At 38.6% G+C, this 19,684-nt stretch overlaps 1 protein-coding gene across 1 annotated transcript; it reads right to left on the bottom strand.

Annotated features, from left to right (window-relative positions):
• Positions 1–1,180: 1,180 nt before the first annotated feature.
• On the bottom strand, positions 1,181–18,995 carry aktip (akt interacting protein). Its single transcript, XM_061964539.2, has 10 exons — positions 18,866–18,995; positions 14,798–14,939; positions 13,071–13,279; positions 12,892–12,956; positions 12,689–12,789; positions 8,837–8,925; positions 8,662–8,760; positions 6,552–6,659; positions 6,413–6,473; positions 1,181–2,144 (listed from the first exon to the last, which is right to left on the bottom strand). Exons 2-10 carry the CDS (start codon positions 14,837–14,839, stop codon positions 2,037–2,039), a joined length of 882 nt encoding a protein of 293 aa, XP_061820523.1. The 5' UTR covers positions 14,840–14,939; positions 18,866–18,995; the 3' UTR covers positions 1,181–2,036.
• Positions 18,996–19,684: the final 689 nt, after the last annotated feature.

Here is a 19,684-nt window from a genome sequence, read left to right as displayed (position 1 = left end):
TCTAATGAAAGTCCTGAGCTAGAGAGAGATAATGTCCACTGTTTTTAAAAGGACCTACTACCAAAAAACAAAAACAAAGGTGGGTCAACCTCTATGACAGGAGAGCTCCACCGTTTTTGGGAACATATTGCAAAACAGCCAGTTGAAGAACATTTAAGTGACGGGAGCATTCTGGTGTTTTTGAGAACTTATTGCAAACAAGCTGGTCAAAGATCCTCTATATGACAAATACTTTGCTATTTTGGGGAACCTATTGCAAAAATCTAGTCAAAAATCCTTTAAATGGCACGAACGCTGCGGTTTTTAAAGAACCTACACAAAAAAGTTAAGTCCCAGATGTCATTGTTTTGAGGACCTACTGCAAAAAAGCTAGGCAAAGATCTATTTTTGCAGTAGGTTCCTGGTCTAATGAAAGTCCTGAGCTAGAGAGAGATAATGTCCACTGTTTTTAAAAGGACCTACTACCAAAAAAAAAAAAAATCTAGTCAAACAGCCAGTTGAAGAACCTTTAAATGACAGGAGCATTCTGGTGTTGTTGAGAACTTATTGCAAACAAGCTGGTCAAAGATCCTCTGTATGACAAATACTTTGCTGTTTTTAAGAAACTACACAAACAAGTTAAGTCCCAGATGCCACAGTTTTGGGGAACCTACAGCAAAACAGCCAGTTGAAGAACCTTTAAATGACCTGAACGCTGCCATTTTTAAGAACCTACACAAAAAAATTAAGTCCCTGATGTCAATGTTTTGGGGAACTACTGAAAAACAGCCAGTTGAAGAACCTTTAAATGACAGGAGCATTCTGGTGTTTTTGAGAACTTTTTGCAAAACAGTTGGTCTGTATGACAAATACTTTGCTGTTTTTGGGAACCTATTGTAAGAATCTAGTCAAAGATCATTTAAATGGCAGGAACGCTGCTGTTTTTAAGAAACTACACAAAAAAGTTAAGTCCCAGATGTCACTGTTTTGGGGAACTTAGTGCAAAACAGCCAGTTGAAGAACATTTAAATGACAGGAACGCTGCTGTTTTTGAGGACCTACAGAAAAAAGGCTAGTCAATGATCCTCTATATGACAGAAGCACTCTGCTGTTTTTGAGGACCTACTGCATTCAAAGACTGTTTAACAGACAGGAGTGTAATGAAAGCCAGTGGCGGAAACAAAATAAGAAAGTCCAAGAGTATTAAATGAATATTTTATTGTAGTCAAAAGAAAGCATTGACAGATGGTTGCAGTGATGTCATTCCCACTCAATAGAAAGGATCTGTGGTGATCATTGAACAGAAGTCAAATGAAACAGTTCGATGGGAGGCTAAATGGCAGAAACTGGTTTGTCCTTTCGCAGAGATTATAAATAGATCCAGCAGCTTTTAGCACCGTCTATTAGTATTCTTACACCGTCATATACAGGTAGTTAATTTGGAAAAGTGGAAAAGAGAAATACATGTGATTATCATTTGGGGTCATGGGTGAATCAGGACTTATTAGGACTGAAAATGGGGAACAAATCAGCGTAAAGATTGCAAGCTTTACTCAAATCAAACCTTCACCGACGCAAGCATTATTTACATAAACATCCTTTAATTAGATGATCACCAAATTAAAACCAAACCATAGTAAAAGACTAATTAACTTCTGCAATATACATATGATGAACTGTAAGACCATGGTTTGCACGTCATTAAAAATAAATCCGATAAGAAAGAAAATAATAAAAATGTCGCTTAGATGGACAGGTTGGAGGTCGTCGACCCAGCTGTGATTGACATTCCTGGTCTGATGAAAGTCCTGAGCCAGAGAGAGATCATGTCCACTGCACTCAAATCTACTCAACTTGGAGACATCCATTTGTCATCTTTGCCTTGCAAACTTTCATTTCCTTAAGCTAAAGCTGTTGGCGGGCGAAGCTTTTAAAGCTGAGCAATAAATATGATAATGCTCTTTTTCTTCTTCTCCAAAAAGGAAACCAGCTCACGGACATTGATTGGGGGAGGCAAAAGTGGCGTGGGTGCTTCCCTCTAGTGGCCGTGCGCAGGTTCAGCTCCGAGGAGGACTGTCGTCTTTGCTGAAGGGCTGCGTTGAGCCTGGTTTGACCCAAGACAGGCCTGAGCCCTGCGTTCCCTTATGGTGATCCTCAGGTCGTCTCTAGAGGGAAATCGGTCACGTAAAAAAAGTGGTCTGGCTATAAAAAAATACAGACGGTTATAAAATAGTTTGCTAGAAAAGCCAATTGATGGATTTGTAAACCTGGGTCGGTTTCTCTTCTGTTTCTTCTTATAAAGTTTAATAATAAACAAAGCATCGTAAACTAAGAGAGTGCTCATTGGTTGCAAGAATGTAAAGAAGGAGGTTTACAGTATGGACTAGTGAGCACTACCTTCATTCAAACAACACAACGACCCATTTGGAAAAATGTTTTTTTCAAGTCAAAAATCAAGTACAAAAAGAGGACGGCGCTTAGTAGCTACGAGATAAGTGGCATTATTTGTGGCTGCTCAGAAGTTTTTGGATGGCTTTTTCCATTGATTATCATCACCTAAAGCAGTGGTTCTCAACCTTTTTTCAGTGATGTACCCCCTGTGAATTTTTTTTTAAATTTAAGTACCCCCTAATCAGAGTAAAGCATTTCTGGTTGAAAAAAAGAGATTAAGTTAAATACAGCACTATGTCATCAGTTTCTGATTTATTAAATTGTATAACAGTGCAAAATATTGCTAATTTGTAGTAGTCTTTCTTGAACTATTTTGAAAAAAAGATAGGTTTTTATTTATATTTATAAAGGATTTTTGAATCGTTGATATTTTTAGAATATTTAAAAAAAATCTCAAGTACCCCTTGGCATACCTTCAAGTACCCCCAGGGGTAAGCGTACCCCCATTTGAGAACCACTGACCTAAAGGGAAACTACACTTTTTTTTAAATTTACTTTGCCTGTCATTCACAATCTCTACGTAAGAACATACATTTGTCTTTTATGCATTGTCATTAGTAAAATACAGCAAGTACGACAAGGCAGCCAATAGGACTAATCTGTTGGGCCCTGTAAAAAAACATCCAAAAAGCACCAACAATCCTCCATTTAAATGTTGTGACCTGAGTATTAACGATATTGTTATTATAAGCAATAATGGAGAGGAACTACTTTCAGCGGCGCCGTGATTGCAGAGAGCTAATTAACTTATGCCGCTATTGACATACTGAGCCGGTGAGCTGCTGCATCGCCTCAATGTAAGTAAAAGTTAATTATAAATCATGACTCTCACTTGTATAGTAGAAGGATGTGGCCATAGACTGTGAAGTTGGTCAACTTTGACAGCCAATTTATTATAATTTTTTTAATTTAGCCTTTATTTAACCAGGTAAAAATCCCATTGAGATCAAAGTTCTCTTTTCCAAGGGAGACCTGGCCAAGAGGGCAGCAGCAAGGTTACATTAAAAACAGTAAACAACACATAAAACATCAAATTTACAACATTAAAACTTGCTCACATGACACATGTGTATACAGACAAGAGAGACTGCAATCCTTTCACAGAAGCTTTAAACTCATTCAATGTAACAAGGGTTTGAAGTTTAATATTCGATTTTAGGTTATTCCAAGCCTTCGGTGCTGAAAACCTGAATGCTTTCTTGCCCAGTTCAGTTCTTACTTTGGGGACGACAAGACAAATTGCAGAACATTCACTTACTTCATTCAACTTAGAACCAGCGATGGCGAGAAAGACTCAAACAGTTTGGATCACCTTTTAATGGGTTTTTTTTTTAACCTAGTGAGGTATATGAATAATTCTTCATCGAAAGAGGGGAACATATAAAGAACCCATCAGTCGGCATCCTAGTGAGAGCAGACATTGTACAGTAAGTGATGTTTTATTATGTTCGTAGTTTGCATTTCTTGTTTAGCGTTTAGCAGGATCTGCTTATCGCACAGCTTCTAAAACTTGTAGTTCATCCTTTCATTTAGGCTTAAAGATATAATTTGCTGGGTCATTATTTGTTCCAAAGCAGTAGACGTTGACGCTCAAAGTCTGTTAGCAGTAGTTATTGAAAAAAAATAACGAACCTTGTGATACACCGCCGTACGTTTAAAATTAGCAAAATACGTAAATCTCACATGTTTTTCTGAACGTGCCTGTCACTACATTACATATATACTTACAGTGTAGGGTTGGGCGATATGGACCAAAACTGATATCCTGGTATTTTTAGGTTGTATCACAATATAGGATTCATCCATCCATCTATTCAACCATTTTCTACCGCTTATTCCCTTTGAGATCGCTGGAGCCTATCTCAGCTACAATCGGATATAACAGTATTTTAAACAAAATGTACAATGTTTAGTTTAAACTCAACACCACAATACTGTTACTACCAGTGTCCTGAAAACTACTTTTAAAAACAAATTATAGTTACTTGTTACTTAACCAAAAAGTGATTTAATTACCAATAGAATTACTCTTTAATAAATGATGGAGGCTTTTGGATGTTTTTTAAAGTGCTTTATAGGCTAAATAGAGCGGAATCCCATTACCTCCATTGTTTATTTACAAGTTAGAATGCATAAAATAAAAAATAAAAACATGTGTCTTGTCTCACACAAGGATTGTGAATGATAGGCAAAATTATTAAAAAAAAGTGTAGTTCCCCTTTAAAAATTAGCATCATAACGCCTCCTTGTGTGTTTACTAATGTCATGCAATCTTCTATCAGACGACATGTTCGGTAAATCCAATGTTTTAGGGTTAGGGGTCAGATCAGACCGAGACCGGCGAACATGCTGAGCATCAGGTTTACTTAGCATCCACGGCACCGTTTTTAATCATACACATCATTGGCACCAAAGCTGCCCAGTAAAAAAAAAAAATTATATGTCGAAATGCACTTTGTCCCCAACAAACACACGGATGGAGACACAAGGGTTGCACGAGTGCCCAAGCTTGACGTAATGAGGCAAACACTAGCACAAAAATCGCACCAGACTTCAGTAAACACGCCTGTCCTCTGATATGATTCGTTAGATTTTGCCCATTAGCGACGCAAAGTCATATCTATGGTATTAAACACAGATTGTGATGTAGTTCTGTACACTGCCTAGTCACTAAAAGTGTCAGAATGGAGTTGCAAAAGTTTCCATATGTGAACCTGCGGAAGGATTGTTATTAGAGCTGCTTTTGATTTAAGGATTTTTATTTAGCCGAATCTGATTAATTAGATTTTGCTCATTTCGTCGAATCTATGGTTTTTTTTTTTGTTTTGTTTTTTTAGAGAAATAAACAGATGGTGATATGTAGTACACTGCCTGGTCACTGGGTGTCAGTAACGTCACATGCATGTGATCTAGCACGTACAGTATACGAGGATATTTCAAAAAAGCACTTATGAAAGGAATACAGTCTTTCCTTAAAAAGGAACAAACTTCTTATTTGTGACTTTTTTTCACCTAAAAAAATTAATTAAAAAAATACCCATCGTTGTTAAAGTCATCCGCTTTGGCGCGCAGCAACATGAAGACATCAAACTTGACTAAATAAAAGTTATAACAAAGTTTCTGTATGTGAACTGATCTAAAACTTGGTTGAGGGGAATTGTAAATCCACTGTTTACATAGACAATAAAAAAAATCATCCAATCATGACATGCATTTTATTTCCGGAAATAAGTAAGAAGAAACTACTTCCGCCTCTGTGGTAAACAAATTCCGCGTCGACCGCACATCCTCAGTTCATTTGTCCTTTGTACTCCAGTGATGAGCAGTAACAAGCTACATGTAGCTAAGCTATGTAGCATAACTACCTTTTCTAGTAGCTTAGCTACTTTTTTAACGAGTAGCTTTTCTAGCTACTTTTAGAGCCATGTAGCGAGGTAGCTTACACCAAAACTACAAGCTACAAAGAGAGAAAATGGAGGCCAGGCCAAAAAAAATAATACAGAGAAAATCGAATGACCTGGATTAATGAGAACATCCATACATACAGAGAAAATGATTGGTTGGGGTTTGTTTGATGAGTCATAATTGGCTAATGTTAGGATCATTATCTTTTGTAAGAAGAGAGCTACACCTCCAGGACGAGGCAGTGCGTCCCATGTCCCGATGAGGCTCAACCTCACCCCTCCAAGTAGAAACATCCCCCCGCACTATTAGTACAATATTGTGTGCAGACAAAATACTTTATATAATAAGCGATGTGGGAGGCCAGCTGATGTTACAGACGGGACATCACACCAAGAAGTAGCGACCGCTTTGAGGAAGGCTGAGGAGACAGCCGGAACTAAGATTTATCTTTTACTCTCTAAAGACTATTTGTCTGCACACATAAATCTCATAACAAATGTTAAAGACATGATGAAGAAACATCCTACCGACACTACCAGTAAAAGATTTTTGTGTAGCCAAAAAGATAGCGACCTACTTTGTATGTGAACATTCGCTCCTTTGCCTCCTCGTGAACAGCTGGGTTCCATGGAGAAAAGCTGCAGCACAGACATCATCAATTATTATCATGTACATAAAGGTGAAATAAGAAGCTGGCGACGGTTTAAAGAAGCCACCTTATTGCGTAGGGATCGTCTATCTTGGGGTGGTCAAACAGACGACTGTTGCATAGTTTCACATTGTCCACCACTTTGCTCTTGAACAACTGCACATCCTTCTCATAGCTGAGGACACAACAGTTTTTAAGAACTCGGATGGCATATGGTTAACATAATGCACGAGGCAAACAAACATGGACACGCTGTAAGGAAACAACTGGAAATACTGCGTGTGATGTATTTCATTGTCACTGCATGCATGTTTGAAATAACCTGACAACAACCATCAAACAAGAGCTTTAAAACATTTGTAAGGATAAAAACTAAAATCAATTTGAAGAGTAATGGAATGTACTGAGTAGAGAACTTAAAGGAGAACTGCACTTTGTTTGTAAAAACGTTTTGCCTATCAGTCACAATTAGGGATGTCCGATAATGGCTTTTTGCCAATATCCGATATTCCGATGTTGTCCAACTCTTTAATTACCAATATCAACCGATACCGATATCAACCCATACCGATATATATATATTGTCGTGGAATTAACACATTATTATGCCTAATTTGGACAACCAGGTATGGTGAAGATAAGGTCCTTTTTAAAAATAATAATAAAATAAAATAAGATAAATAAATTACAAACATTTTCTTGAATAAAAAAGAAAGTAAAACAATATAAAAACAGTTACCGTATTTTTCGGACTATAAGTCGCAGTTTTTTTTTCATAGTTTGGCCGGTCTCCAGTGCGATTTATATATGTTTTTTTCCTTCTTTATTATGCATTTTCGGCAGGTGCGACTTATACTCCGGTGCGACTTACACTCCGAAAAATACGGTACATAGAAACTAGTAATTAATGAAAATGAGTAAAATTAACTGTTAAAGGTTAGTACTATTAGTGGACCAGCAGCACGCACAATCATGTGTGCTAACGGACTGTATCCCTTGCAGACTGTATTGATATATATTGATATATAATGTAGGAACCATAATATTAATAACAGAAAGAAACAACCCTTTTGTGTGAATGAGGAGGTTTTTTGGGTTGGTGCACTAATTGTAAGTGTATCTTGTGTTTTTTATGTTGATTTAATAAAAAAACAAAAAAACAAACAAACAAAAAAAAACCCGATACCGATAATAAAAAAACTGATACCGATAATTTCCGATATTACATTTTAAAAGCATTTATCGACAGGCCGATATTATCGGACATCTCTAGTCACAATCCCTATGTGAGACAAGAACATTTTTTTCCCTCTTTTTTTATGCATTCTAAATTGTAAAATACAACTCGTACTAGACAGCAACAATATACCTAATGGCAGTCAACTATTCCGCCATCAAAGCCCTCGAAAAAAACATCCATAAATACGCCATTTACGTGTCGTGACCAGAATATTAACCAGGTATTGGCAACATTGGTATACGCAGAAGAACCACTTTTACCGAGATGTAACTAGCTCCTGCAGCTATTGACCTACTGAGCTGCTGCATCGCCTCTGAGTTGGTAAAAGCTTGTGCTCTATTTTAAGTCATGCCTCACACCTGTATAGTAGAAGGTTGTGGCCATAAGCCAAATAGTTGGTGAACTTTGACATTGAATTTAGACCCCCCCCAAGAAATCGGGTTGGTACGACAAGATGATCGCTTCTCACATTTTTTCTACCTGAGGAGTGAAGATTATGATTAAATTATTATCTAAAACGAGGTCTTGTGCTGAAAGATATAAACATCCCATCAGTCAGCATCCCAGTGAGAGCAGACGTTGGACAGTAGGGGATTATTTTTAGGACCGCTTTATAGGTGGAATAGATTGAATCCCAATTGCTTGCATTGTTAGCCACCCATTGGTAGCGTTTATTTACGTTTTAGAAATTCATTAAAAAAAAAGAAAGACATAGGATTTTAAATGATAGGCAAAAATACTAAGAGCGCAGTTCTCCTTTAAGCAAAAACCTATTGGAGCTTTTTTCCATTTTAGGTTGAATTAATAGCAGTTTGCCCAACTATTGGAGTTGTAAGCATTGAAGACATGAAACAATTACACCAATTAGTGGCATTTAGTTGAAAAATGTTTGACTGTGAGAAGTTATTTTGAGGAGGTGATGATTTTGGTAACTCACAGCACAGCAGCTTCTGGGTTGAAGGGTTCTGTCGTGTTGATCTTGTAGAAAATGGTACGTGCATACATGAGGACTTGCCAGATGTGGTTGTGATTTCGCCTGCAATGAACACACGGCATGGTGTCGTCGGTGTTGTATATACTGCACATGTGTAAAAAGGAGATAATTACAGTACCTCCATTTGGTGAAAGCTCTTTTAACATCAAGCTCGCCAGAGACGGGGTCGACAAGCGGGTGGAAGGCTGGCATATCAAACACCAATTTCTGTAATATAGTAGTTAAACAACAATTTTTGTAAAAGGGATCTACCTAAATATGTGCAATTCACATCTTAGTCAAATAAGACATCAGCATATGACAAAACATTTCAGTTAAGCAAGCATCAAATGATCGGATGTTTTGCTTCTTCAAGTTGCTCCAAAATCAGCCTCAAAGAGTTAAGACGTGTGGGAAATCATAAAAGATTGTTGTCATTGAGGTAGTGTTGTTTTGACATTTTACAGTGCATTTGTGACAGTTAAGGATATAATAATGTGGCGCCAATCACCATCGTATTGTTAAAATTAACTGTTATTGTTATAGTTGAGGGGATTGATTATTTTGACTCATGTATGACATTTTAGAATGTTAGTGTCACAATGCACCGCTAATCAGAGCGTGGCGGCCGAGCCGATGACGGTGATGCTGGAACCATGAGGTCCGTTGTTGTTCTCCATCTGTGTAAACAATATTTGTGATATTGTGTCGGATGCTGTGTTTCCCTTTTATGCAGATGACGCGGTCATATATTGTTCATCCCCTGCTGTAGCGCAAACCTCTGAGCTCCTGCAGTCTGCTTTTGGTGTTGTTCAGTCCCAGCTGACTCAGTTGACCAGTGCTAAATGCAGACAAATCTAAGGTGATGTTATTTTCAAATGGCAAACAACTGCCATTAAACATTCCAAAAATATAAACAGCTCATAGGGTTGAACTTGAAATGGTCACGAAATAGAAGTACATAGGGATTGTTATTAATGAGAATTTATCTTTTAAATTACACATAGAAAAACGTATTGCTAAACTTAAAATTAAATTCGTTTTTTTTCTTTAAAAACAAGTCCTGTTTTTCCCTACAAGTTATGAAACGCTTGATTCTGAACACTTTTATGTCTTTGCTAGATAATGAAAACTTGCTTTTTATGAATGCACCCTAAACGTATTGGAAAAAAATGGATACTGTATATCACTGTGCATTACGTTTTATTACCAGTTTTGGCAACCTTTTTTTATATACTGTATACATCACTTCTTGCTCTGGGTCCCCCCTATTTATGTTCTTTTATGTGTAGAGACTCGAGTCGCTAAAGTTTAAGGTCACAGGTCCCTGAGCCAACACAAATGGGTTGTACTTGTATAGCGCTTTTCTACCTTCAAGGTACTCAAAGCGCTTTGACACTACTTCCACATTTACCCATTCACACACACATTCACACACTGATGGAGGGAGCTGCCATGCAAGGCGCTAACCAGCACCCATCAGGAGCAAGGGTGAAGTGTCTTGCTCAGGACACAACGGACATGACAAGGTTGGTACTAGGTGGGGATTGAACCAGGGACCCTCGGGTCGCGCACGGCCATTCTTCCACTGCGCCACGCCGTCCCCAAGTCTCAATTTATTATTTATAAAAAAATAAAATAAAAAAAAAAGTCCCATGGTCATGAAATAAAATTACAAAAGGATCTGAGGCTACCTGAACTGACCACTTTGGGTGAATTTCATACCATTTTTTTTTAAAAGGATCGAGAAGCTGTTTCTTTCTATTGGGCACTGTACTTGTTTTTAGTTAAACATTACATGTTTTACCTATTGTGTGCTTTTTATGTGGGGGGCGTGGTTGGGGGCGTGGTTAAGAGGGGAGGAGTATATTGACAGCTAGAATTCACCAAGTCAAGCATTCCATACACACACACGTATATACATATATATACACACACACACATATATATATATATATATATATATATATATATATATATATATATATATATATATATATATATATATATATATATATATATATATATATATATATATATATATATATATATATATATATATATATACACACACATATATATATATATATATATATATATATATATATATATATATATATACATATACATATATATATATATACACATATATATATATATATATATATATATATATATATATATATATATATATATATATATATATATAGCCCTTTGAGACACTTGTGATTTAGGGCTATATAAATAAACATTGATTGATTGATATATATATATATATATATATATATATATATATATATATATATATATATATATATATATATATATACACATACATATATATCCTGAAAATATGCAAACAAAACTGTGTTTAGATAATTGATACTTCAAACTTGCATAAATAAATCTTAAGGAATATAACATAACTTGGCTTCTGAGAGCTTCAAAATGTAATGAATAAAATGCTAAAGTTGTTGATAAACAAGCAATTATTTTAATAATTAGATATGGTCATTTTAAATGAATTACTATGATCATTTAAAATTAATTATTTCAAACATGTTTATTTTAATGTATAATTCTATGGCTGGATGTAATAAGGAGTCAGAAAAAATAAAAATAAAAATAGAATTAATTTGGATGTTTTTAGCAAAATCAATTTTTTTTTTTTTTTTTTAAATTAACAAATATATTTATATGTAGGTAAGATAAACATAATAATACAGTTTATCTCTAGTCTGGATGATTTAGTTCTTGTCACCCTGTTGTCCTCCCATCATGAAAAAAGGCTGTCCTCACTCAGGTCTGCATGGAGCTGGAGGGGGCGTGGCCTCCAGCTCCGGCTGAAAACCGGGAGATTTTCGGGAGAATATTTGTCCCGGGAGGTTTTCGGGAGAGGCGCTGAATTTCGGGAGTCTCCCGGAAAATTCGGGAGGGTTGGCAAGTATGACTATAATCAAGTGATTTGGTGTACCAGTAGATGTAGCCCACGCAGTTCGACAATCGCTGTAAATGTTCAATTTAACGCCTCTATTTAATTAATCAGTCTTCCACAGTTTAGGGGTGTATGGTTTGCAAATAGCTAGGGCTGTAGGCAACCTCCTCAGGTATTTTATTAATCCCACAAGCCGGCCGAAGCTTCATTTGCAGTATCACGAGTAGTCGGCATTAGAGATATAAGTATATGAAAATTTGCGACCACAAATATCATGACCAAAATACCACGGTTATCAACATCATTGCGGAATTGTTAAATATGCTCAAAAAGTACATGTATACACACTTAAGTCTTTTGACCAAGCTATTTAAAAAAACAAATAATTAAATAGACATAGTTAGAAAACCCACTATTTTACAAGTTTTGTATTTTTTACGCTTCACTGATAGTGTTTTAGTCTTTGTCTTTTATCTGTTTTAATTGCTAAGCATTATTTAACATTGGATTGTTATGTAGCACTTTTAAGATGTATTTAACTTAAAAGTGCACAACAAATAAAATCTATTATTTATTATTTCTGGCGGGCCTTGTAGCGTGCTACTGTTAAGCGGTCCTTGAACGTACCGCAAAAACACCTCTGTCTCGTATTCTTCAGAGTGTAAAACAACCACTATGTGCTGAGAGAGCATAGTTTATAGGTTCAATGTGCACAATAAAATATCTTAGTCCCTCAGTGTGTTTATATACTTTTAGATTCGGGTATGTTGTTATTTGAATGGGGAAAGATGTTAATGTTTCTAGTTTTCATGTCAGCATTTAAGCGAGCGAGCTAGCTGGTGCCAGTCTGTCCATGAGTTTATCATAATGCAGTTATTAGTCACCGTTTTTCAATACATATATTACGATAATAACCAACACAAGTTTCACTACAGTTATCATACATATGTTTGTTAAATCCAGAGTCTAGCAGCTTTATTTACTGCTTGAAATGAGGCCAATGCTACTCAGCTATTGGTATAAAACTCACAACTGTGAATGTAAAGCACCACTCACTGGACAATCGCCATCTGGATAGTTATCTGGGATATACACAGTGAATTTGAAGACTCCATCCTGGTACAAGCCGTGTCTGATGAATATGACCCCAAACCACACTAAACAGGGGGAGACGGAAAATGTTAGTGGCGCAAACTCAAAGCGGGTAATAGAGTCAGTGACCAATTTCCACATTCCAAAAGTGAGAAATCAATACTCACTTAGTGCCGACTTGTAAGACGGCTGCACATAAATTCCAGGGAGTTTCTGCTTAACCACGAGTGTGCTGCAGGTCACATGACAATCAAGTTAAAACCATTCGAAATGCATGCAACCTGGCTTTCCTTCAGCAGTGAGCCAAATTGATTTTGTAAGGGTCACACAAGACGCCGCTACATACAACTCGGCCAGCAGGGAGTACTCCAAGTAAAAGGGTCCGTAGGGTGCATGTGGGCCGTTGGCAGACTGGGCCGGGCTGCCCATGCCTGTGGGCTTGGTGACGGCGGTTGCATTCTTAGGGATGGCTGGAAGCTGCTTCTTGATGAACGGCAGCCGGGGCGGGCTGGGTCTCTGCTCCCCCTGTCCGCCCTGGTCCTCGCTGTCAGGTCTCTGCAAAATAACAGCTGACATCTCAGCATGTGGGCGCTCAGGGTGGGGTCGACATGTGCTTTGACAATCTTCTCAGGTTACGGTACACCTCGTCGAAATGAAGTCAGAAGACACAAGTGTCCTGATAAAACGGGGAGAAAAATGTCACTGTAGACGTTTATAACTGCACAGAAGGGAATCTACCAGGAAGTTTTAATGATGAGAATCAGCATTTGGAAAGAAGGCCCTCTGAGTATTTTGGAGGCCATGCCTGTCTCATGAAACTCTGCAAGCACCTAAGGATGAACTGTGTTCTGCTTTTGAAAAATTGGAAAATGGTACAGATTTTATAACTCTTAGCTGCTAAAGCCCCAAATTTACACCTCATACCGAAAATTGTCATTAACTAATTCAAAAGATTCATCCACCCATCCATTTTCTACCGCTTATTCTCTTTTGGGGTCGCGGGGGACGCTTGAGCCTATCTCAGCTACAATCGGGCGGAAGGCGGGGTACACCCTGGACAATCAAAAAGTTGGATTTAGCTGCCGTATTACTAATTTGACTTCTCCTTACACTTGTATAAATACTAATGTTCAAGCCGCTGTTTTCAACCTTTACAAGGATGCTTAGAGGGCGCTAACTTTCCAATGTGTTTAAAGTAGGCATGTAACGGTATCAAATCTCACGGTACAAAATTATTAAGGCCACGGTACAATATTATTGTGGTATATGTCCGAAAGAAAGACTTAAAAATGTTAGTGTAAAATGAAGTGGCAGGAATATTTAGAAATAAACACAATTACTGTATAATTGAAGACAAACATAATGCTAGAATGTTCTAATCATATTCATTACTACACACAGTACAGGCCAAAAGTTTGGACACACCTTCTCCTCATTCAATGAGTTTTCTTTATTTTCATGTCTACGAATGAACACATGTGTACTTATGTACTTAACAAAAAAAGGTGAAATAACTGAAAACATGCTTTATATTCTAGTTTCTTCAAAATAGCCACATTTTGCTGTGATTACTGCTTTGCACACTCATGGCATTCTCTCGATGAGCTTAAACCATACCTGTGAAGGGAAAACCATTTCAGGGCACTACCTCTTGAAGCTCAGCGAGAGAATGCCAAGAGTGTGCAAAAAAAGTAATCAGAGCAAAGGGTGGCTATTTTGAAGAATCTAGAATATAAAACATGTTTTCAGTTATTTCACCTTTTTTTGTTAAGTACATAACTCCACATGTGTTCATTCATAGTTTTGGCCTGCACTGTATATGTATTTTTAAGTGCAAAGAATTGTGCAGGGACATTCACTTTTTCAAGCAAAAAATAAATACATTTAGTATTGGTAATTAAATAATTAACTAATATATTAAGAGCAACTTGTTTGCTTATTTTCATGTAGTGTTTGACCAATTAATCTAAATGTGACAAAAACAATAAACTGAAAAAAGTTTTTAAGACACTATTAGGTATTTCCATCCATCCATTTCCTACCGCTTGTCCCTTCTTTTCTTGAATACTTTACCTTTCGACTTGTATTGGCTGACATGCTCCAGAAGGGGTTCATTACACATGAAGAGGTTCAGTGCTGTGCTCCCCTTTTTCTCCCTTTACGTAGGTCCCATGACAAGTGCTTTCCAGGACATACATTCACAAATGGTGTGGCTCTGCAGACAGATAACATAAACAGCTTGCATTGCATTTGAAGTTCCGTTAGGTACCAATCATATAAATGGAAACATTGGTATCTGTGTATTTTATAAAATGTGTAGACACATTTTTAAATTATATATACTGTATTTTTTTTAATTTATTGCTGCTTTTATTTACTATCTGAACTACATTGAGTTGACCTAGCATCACATCGTGTATTTTAAAAATTGGGTTAAAACGATAGTGTAAAATGAAGTGGCAGGAATATTTAGAAATAAACACACTTACTGTATAATTGAAGACAAACATAATGCTAAAATGTTCTAATCATATTCATTACTACATAGTTTACAGGCCAACATTTTGGACACACCTTCACCTCATTCAATGCATTTTCTTTATTTTCATGACTATTTACATTGTAGATTGTCACTGAAGGCATCAAAACTATCAATGAACACATGTTTTATATTCTGGTTTCTTCAAAATAGCCACCCTTTGCTCTGATTACCGCTTTGCACACTCTTGGCATTCTCTCGATGAGCTTAAACCACACCTGTGAAGTGAAAACCGTTTCAGGAGACTACCTCTTGCAGCTCATCGATAGAATGCCAAGAGTGCTTCGTCCAGCTCTTCCCGAGGGATCCCGAGGCGTTCCCAGGCCAGCCGGGAGAGATAGTCTTCCCAACCTACTTCCCACCTACTCAGTGGCCTAGTGGTTAGAGTGTCCGCCCTGAGATCGGTAGGTTGTGAGTTCAAACCCCGGCCGAGTCATACCAAAGACTATAAAAATGGGACCCATTACCTCCCTGCTTGGCACTCAGCATCAAGGGTTGGAATTGGGGGTTAAATCACCAAAATGATTCCCGGGCGCGGCCACCGCTGCTGCCCACTGCTCCCCTCACCTCCCAGGGGGTGATCAAGGGTGATGGGTCAAATGCAGAGAATAATCTCGCCACACCTAGTGTGTGTGTGACAATCATTGGTACTTTAACTTTAACTTTAACGTGTCCTGGGTCTTCCCCGTGGCCTCTTACCGGTCGGACGTGCCTTAAACACCTCCCTAGGGAGGCGTTAGGGTGGCATCCTGACCAGATGCCCAAACCACCTCATCTGGCTCCTCTCGATGTGGAGGAGTAGAGGCTTTACTTTGAGCTCCTCCCGGATGGCAGAGCTTCTCACCCTATCTCTAAGGGAGAGCCTCGCCACCCTGCGGAAGAAACTCATTTCGGCCGCTTGTACCCGTGATCTTGTCCTTTCGGTCATAACCCAAAGCTCATGACCATAGGTGAGGAATGGGAACGTAGATCGACCGGTAAATTGAGAGCTTTGCCTTCCGGCTCAGCTCCTTCTTCACCACAACGGATCGATACAGAGTCCGCATTACTGAAGACGCCGCACCGATCCGCCTGTCGATCTCACGATCCACTCTTCCCTCACTCGTGAACAAGACTCCGAGGTACTTGATGAACTCCTCCACTTGGGGCAAGATCTCCTCCCCAACCCGGAGATGGCACTCCACCCTTTTCCGGGCGAGAACCATACACATACATACATACATACATACATACATACATATATATATATACATCCATTTTCTACCGCTTATTCCCTTCGGGGTCGCGGGGGCGCTGGAGCCTATCTCAGCTACAATCGGGCGGAAGGCGGGTACACCCTGGACAAGTCGCCACCTCATCGCAGGGCCAACACAGATAGACAGACAACATTCACACTCACATCCACACACTAGGGCCAATTTAGTGTTGCCAATCAACCTATCCCCAGGTGCATGTCTTTGGAGGTGGGAGGAAGCCGGAGTACCCGGAGGGAACCCACGCAGTCACGGGGAGAACATGCAAACTCCACACAGAAAGATCCTGAGCCCGGGATTGAACCCCAGTCGACTCAGGACCTTCGTATTGTGAGACAGATGCACTAACCCCTCTTCCACCGTGCTGCCTATATATATATATATATATATATATATATATATATATATATATATATATATATATATATATATGTCTTAATAAGGTTATCCAAAAAATAGTGCTCGATACCGTAGTAGAGCGCAATATATGTATGTGTGGGGAAAAAAAAATCACAAGACTATTTCATCTCTACAGGCCTGTTTCATGAGGGGGGTACCCTCAATCGTCAGGAGATTTTAATGGGAGCATTCGCATACCATGGTTTATATAGGGCACAGAGTGGGTGGGTACAGGCTGGCCTAGGGGCGTGGTGATTGGTTCATGTGTTACCTAGGAGGTGTTTCCGTCTATGGCGGCATGTTGTTACAATTTCGCTGCGCTTGTTGAGGGATGACAGGTCTGGACGGTAGATAATAAACAGTTTCTCTTTCAAGCATAGGTTGCATCTTTTATTACCACTATTGTAAGGTGTGCTGGATGCAAGAATTTGCCAAGTTATTGAATATTCAACATTATTGTCTTTGAGGTCCCAAATGTGTTTGCTGAGTTCTGTGGTATTTCGCAGGTTTTTGTTCCTGAAAGAAGCCTTGTGGTTGTTCCATCTGGTTTTGAATTCACCCTCGGTTAATCCTACATATGTGTCGGATGTGTTAATGTCCTTGCGTATTACCTTAGATTGGTAGACAACTGATGTTTGTAAGCATCCCCCGTTGAGGGGGCAATCAGGTTTCTTTCGACAGTTACATGCTTTGTTGGTTTTGGAGTCGTTCTGACTGGGGGTCGACGGCTCATTTGCAATTGTTTTGTTGTGGTTTGAGATGATTTGTCGTATATTGTTCATGCAGCTGTAGCTCAATTTGATGTTGTTCTTGTTGAATACTTTTCTTAGGTTGTTGTCTTTGGGAAAGTGTTTGTCAATCAGGTTGAGGAATTTGTGTCCAATGTTCGTTGAGACGTTTTTGCTGTATGGGGGGTTGTACCAGATGATGCCGTTTCGTTTTCTGTTCTTTTTTGGCTGGTTTCCTGGCGTGGGTTCATAGGTGAGGGTGAAATTGTATCCGCTTTCATCAAGGGCTTTTTGGTACGGGGGGGTTGCTTGGTCAAATTCAGCTTTGCTAGATGACAGCATCGATAGCCTTTTATTGATTCCGGTAGGTATTCTTTTCGTGGTGGTGGGTGGATGGTTGCTGTCATGGTGCACGTATTGGGACTGTTGTGTTGGGTTTCGTGAATGGTTGGTAGCTGTTATTTCTCAGGTTGAAAGTGACGTCAAGGAAGTTGACGGTTTGCTTGTTTTTTTTTTGTTTTTTTTCCCCCCACACATACATATATATATATATATATATATACATACATATATATATATATATATATATATATATATATATATATATATATATATATATTATTGCTGCTTTTATTTATTTATTTATTAGATGCCTTTTACTGAATATGCACAAGCACTGTTTCAATATTATGTGATAATGCCTTTCATATTGTACTTTTTTTGTTTTCTTTTATTTACTGTATGTGATGATTAGCGTCACATTTTGTACTTTAAAATTGGGTTACAACATTATTCATGTTCTAGAAGGCTAACAGCAATAAGAATATACGTTAAATATTCCTAAAATGGGTTGTTTACTGCATGGCGTGTATGACAAGGTAATTTAGCCTAGCTAGCTTTAGGGCTGCCTTACACTGGCAGGTTAGCCATTGCGACGTGGATAACTTTATACCAAACATACTTGGAAGTTAACTTTAATCGCGTGCGTGGCGTTAACTTCTCTAAATGACTTGTTAAACTTCAGTATGTGGTTTTGTCAACAAGCTGACGTAACCTCACCTGCTTCCTTGCCTCACTGAACCAAACCTTTAAACATTAGCATTAGCAATGCAGACTTAGCGTCGATGACAACTTCAACACACCTCAAATTTAACAAGTTAGCCTTCGGAAAAGATTGAACACACTTCTCCAAAAACGACAAAAACATAAAAAATGGGTTTACCTCAGCTTAAGTGTGGCAAAAGTTCATCTGCTCGTCATCGCCTGGGTGTAAACACGGCTAGCTCGCCAGCGTCCGTGCAGCTCAACACTTTGACAGCCCGAGCTCAATCTAACCCCGCGAGAGGGGCGGGTCTGTCCGTCACCCTGCCATTCCATTGGTCCTTCGAGAAGACGTCTTTGGTCTGTGATTGGCCATAATTCAGTCACGTGAGAAACAAGGAAATGAGCACTTGACGTGGCTGCAGCGACGACGTGTGGAAGAAGTGTGGAAAAAACATCAAAAAGGTAAATTTTTTGTACAAACAGACACCCAGAGGTCATTTAAAGGCCTACTGAAATGCGATTTCCCCATTAATTTGAGCGAGGATGAAAGATTTGTGGATGAGGAAAGTGAGAGTGAAGGACTAGAGGGCAGTGGGAGCGATTCAGATAGGGAAGATGCTGTGAGAGGCGGGTGGGACCTGATATTCTGCTGGGAATGACTAAAACAGTAAATAAACACAAGACATATATATACTCTATTAGCCACAACACAACCAGGCTTATATTTAATATGCCACAAATTAATCCCGCATAACAAACACCTCCCCTCTCCCGTCAATACAACTCAAACACCTGCACAACACACTCAAACACCTGCACAACACACTCAATCCCACAGCCCAAAGTACCGTTCACCTCTCCAAAGTTCATACAGCACATATATTTCCCCAAAGTCCCCAAAGTTACGTACGTGACATGCACAAAGCGGGCACGCACGTACGGGCAAGCGATCAAATGTTTGGAAGCCGCAGCTGCATGCGTACTCACGGTACCGTGT

This window comes from Nerophis lumbriciformis, linkage group LG06 (assembly GCF_033978685.3).
Source record: "Nerophis lumbriciformis linkage group LG06, RoL_Nlum_v2.1, whole genome shotgun sequence".
NCBI classification, from domain to species: Eukaryota; Metazoa; Chordata; class Actinopteri; order Syngnathiformes; family Syngnathidae; genus Nerophis; species Nerophis lumbriciformis.
Note: the sequence above shows the minus strand (reverse complement) of the source record. Positions and strands in the feature narration are given on the sequence as shown.

Coding starts and splice junctions, on each gene's coding strand:
- aktip (XM_061964539.2), bottom strand. CDS start 14,839: ATGAACCCCTTCTGGAGCATGTCAGCCAATACAAGTCGAAAG. Junction 8,761..8,836: donor AGAGCTTTCACCAAATGGAG/GTACTGTAATTA, acceptor TGTTCATTGCAG/GCGAAATCACAACCACATCT. Junction 6,474..6,551: donor GACGATCCCTACGCAATAAG/GTGGCTTCTTTA, acceptor TCTGTGCTGCAG/CTTTTCTCCATGGAACCCAG.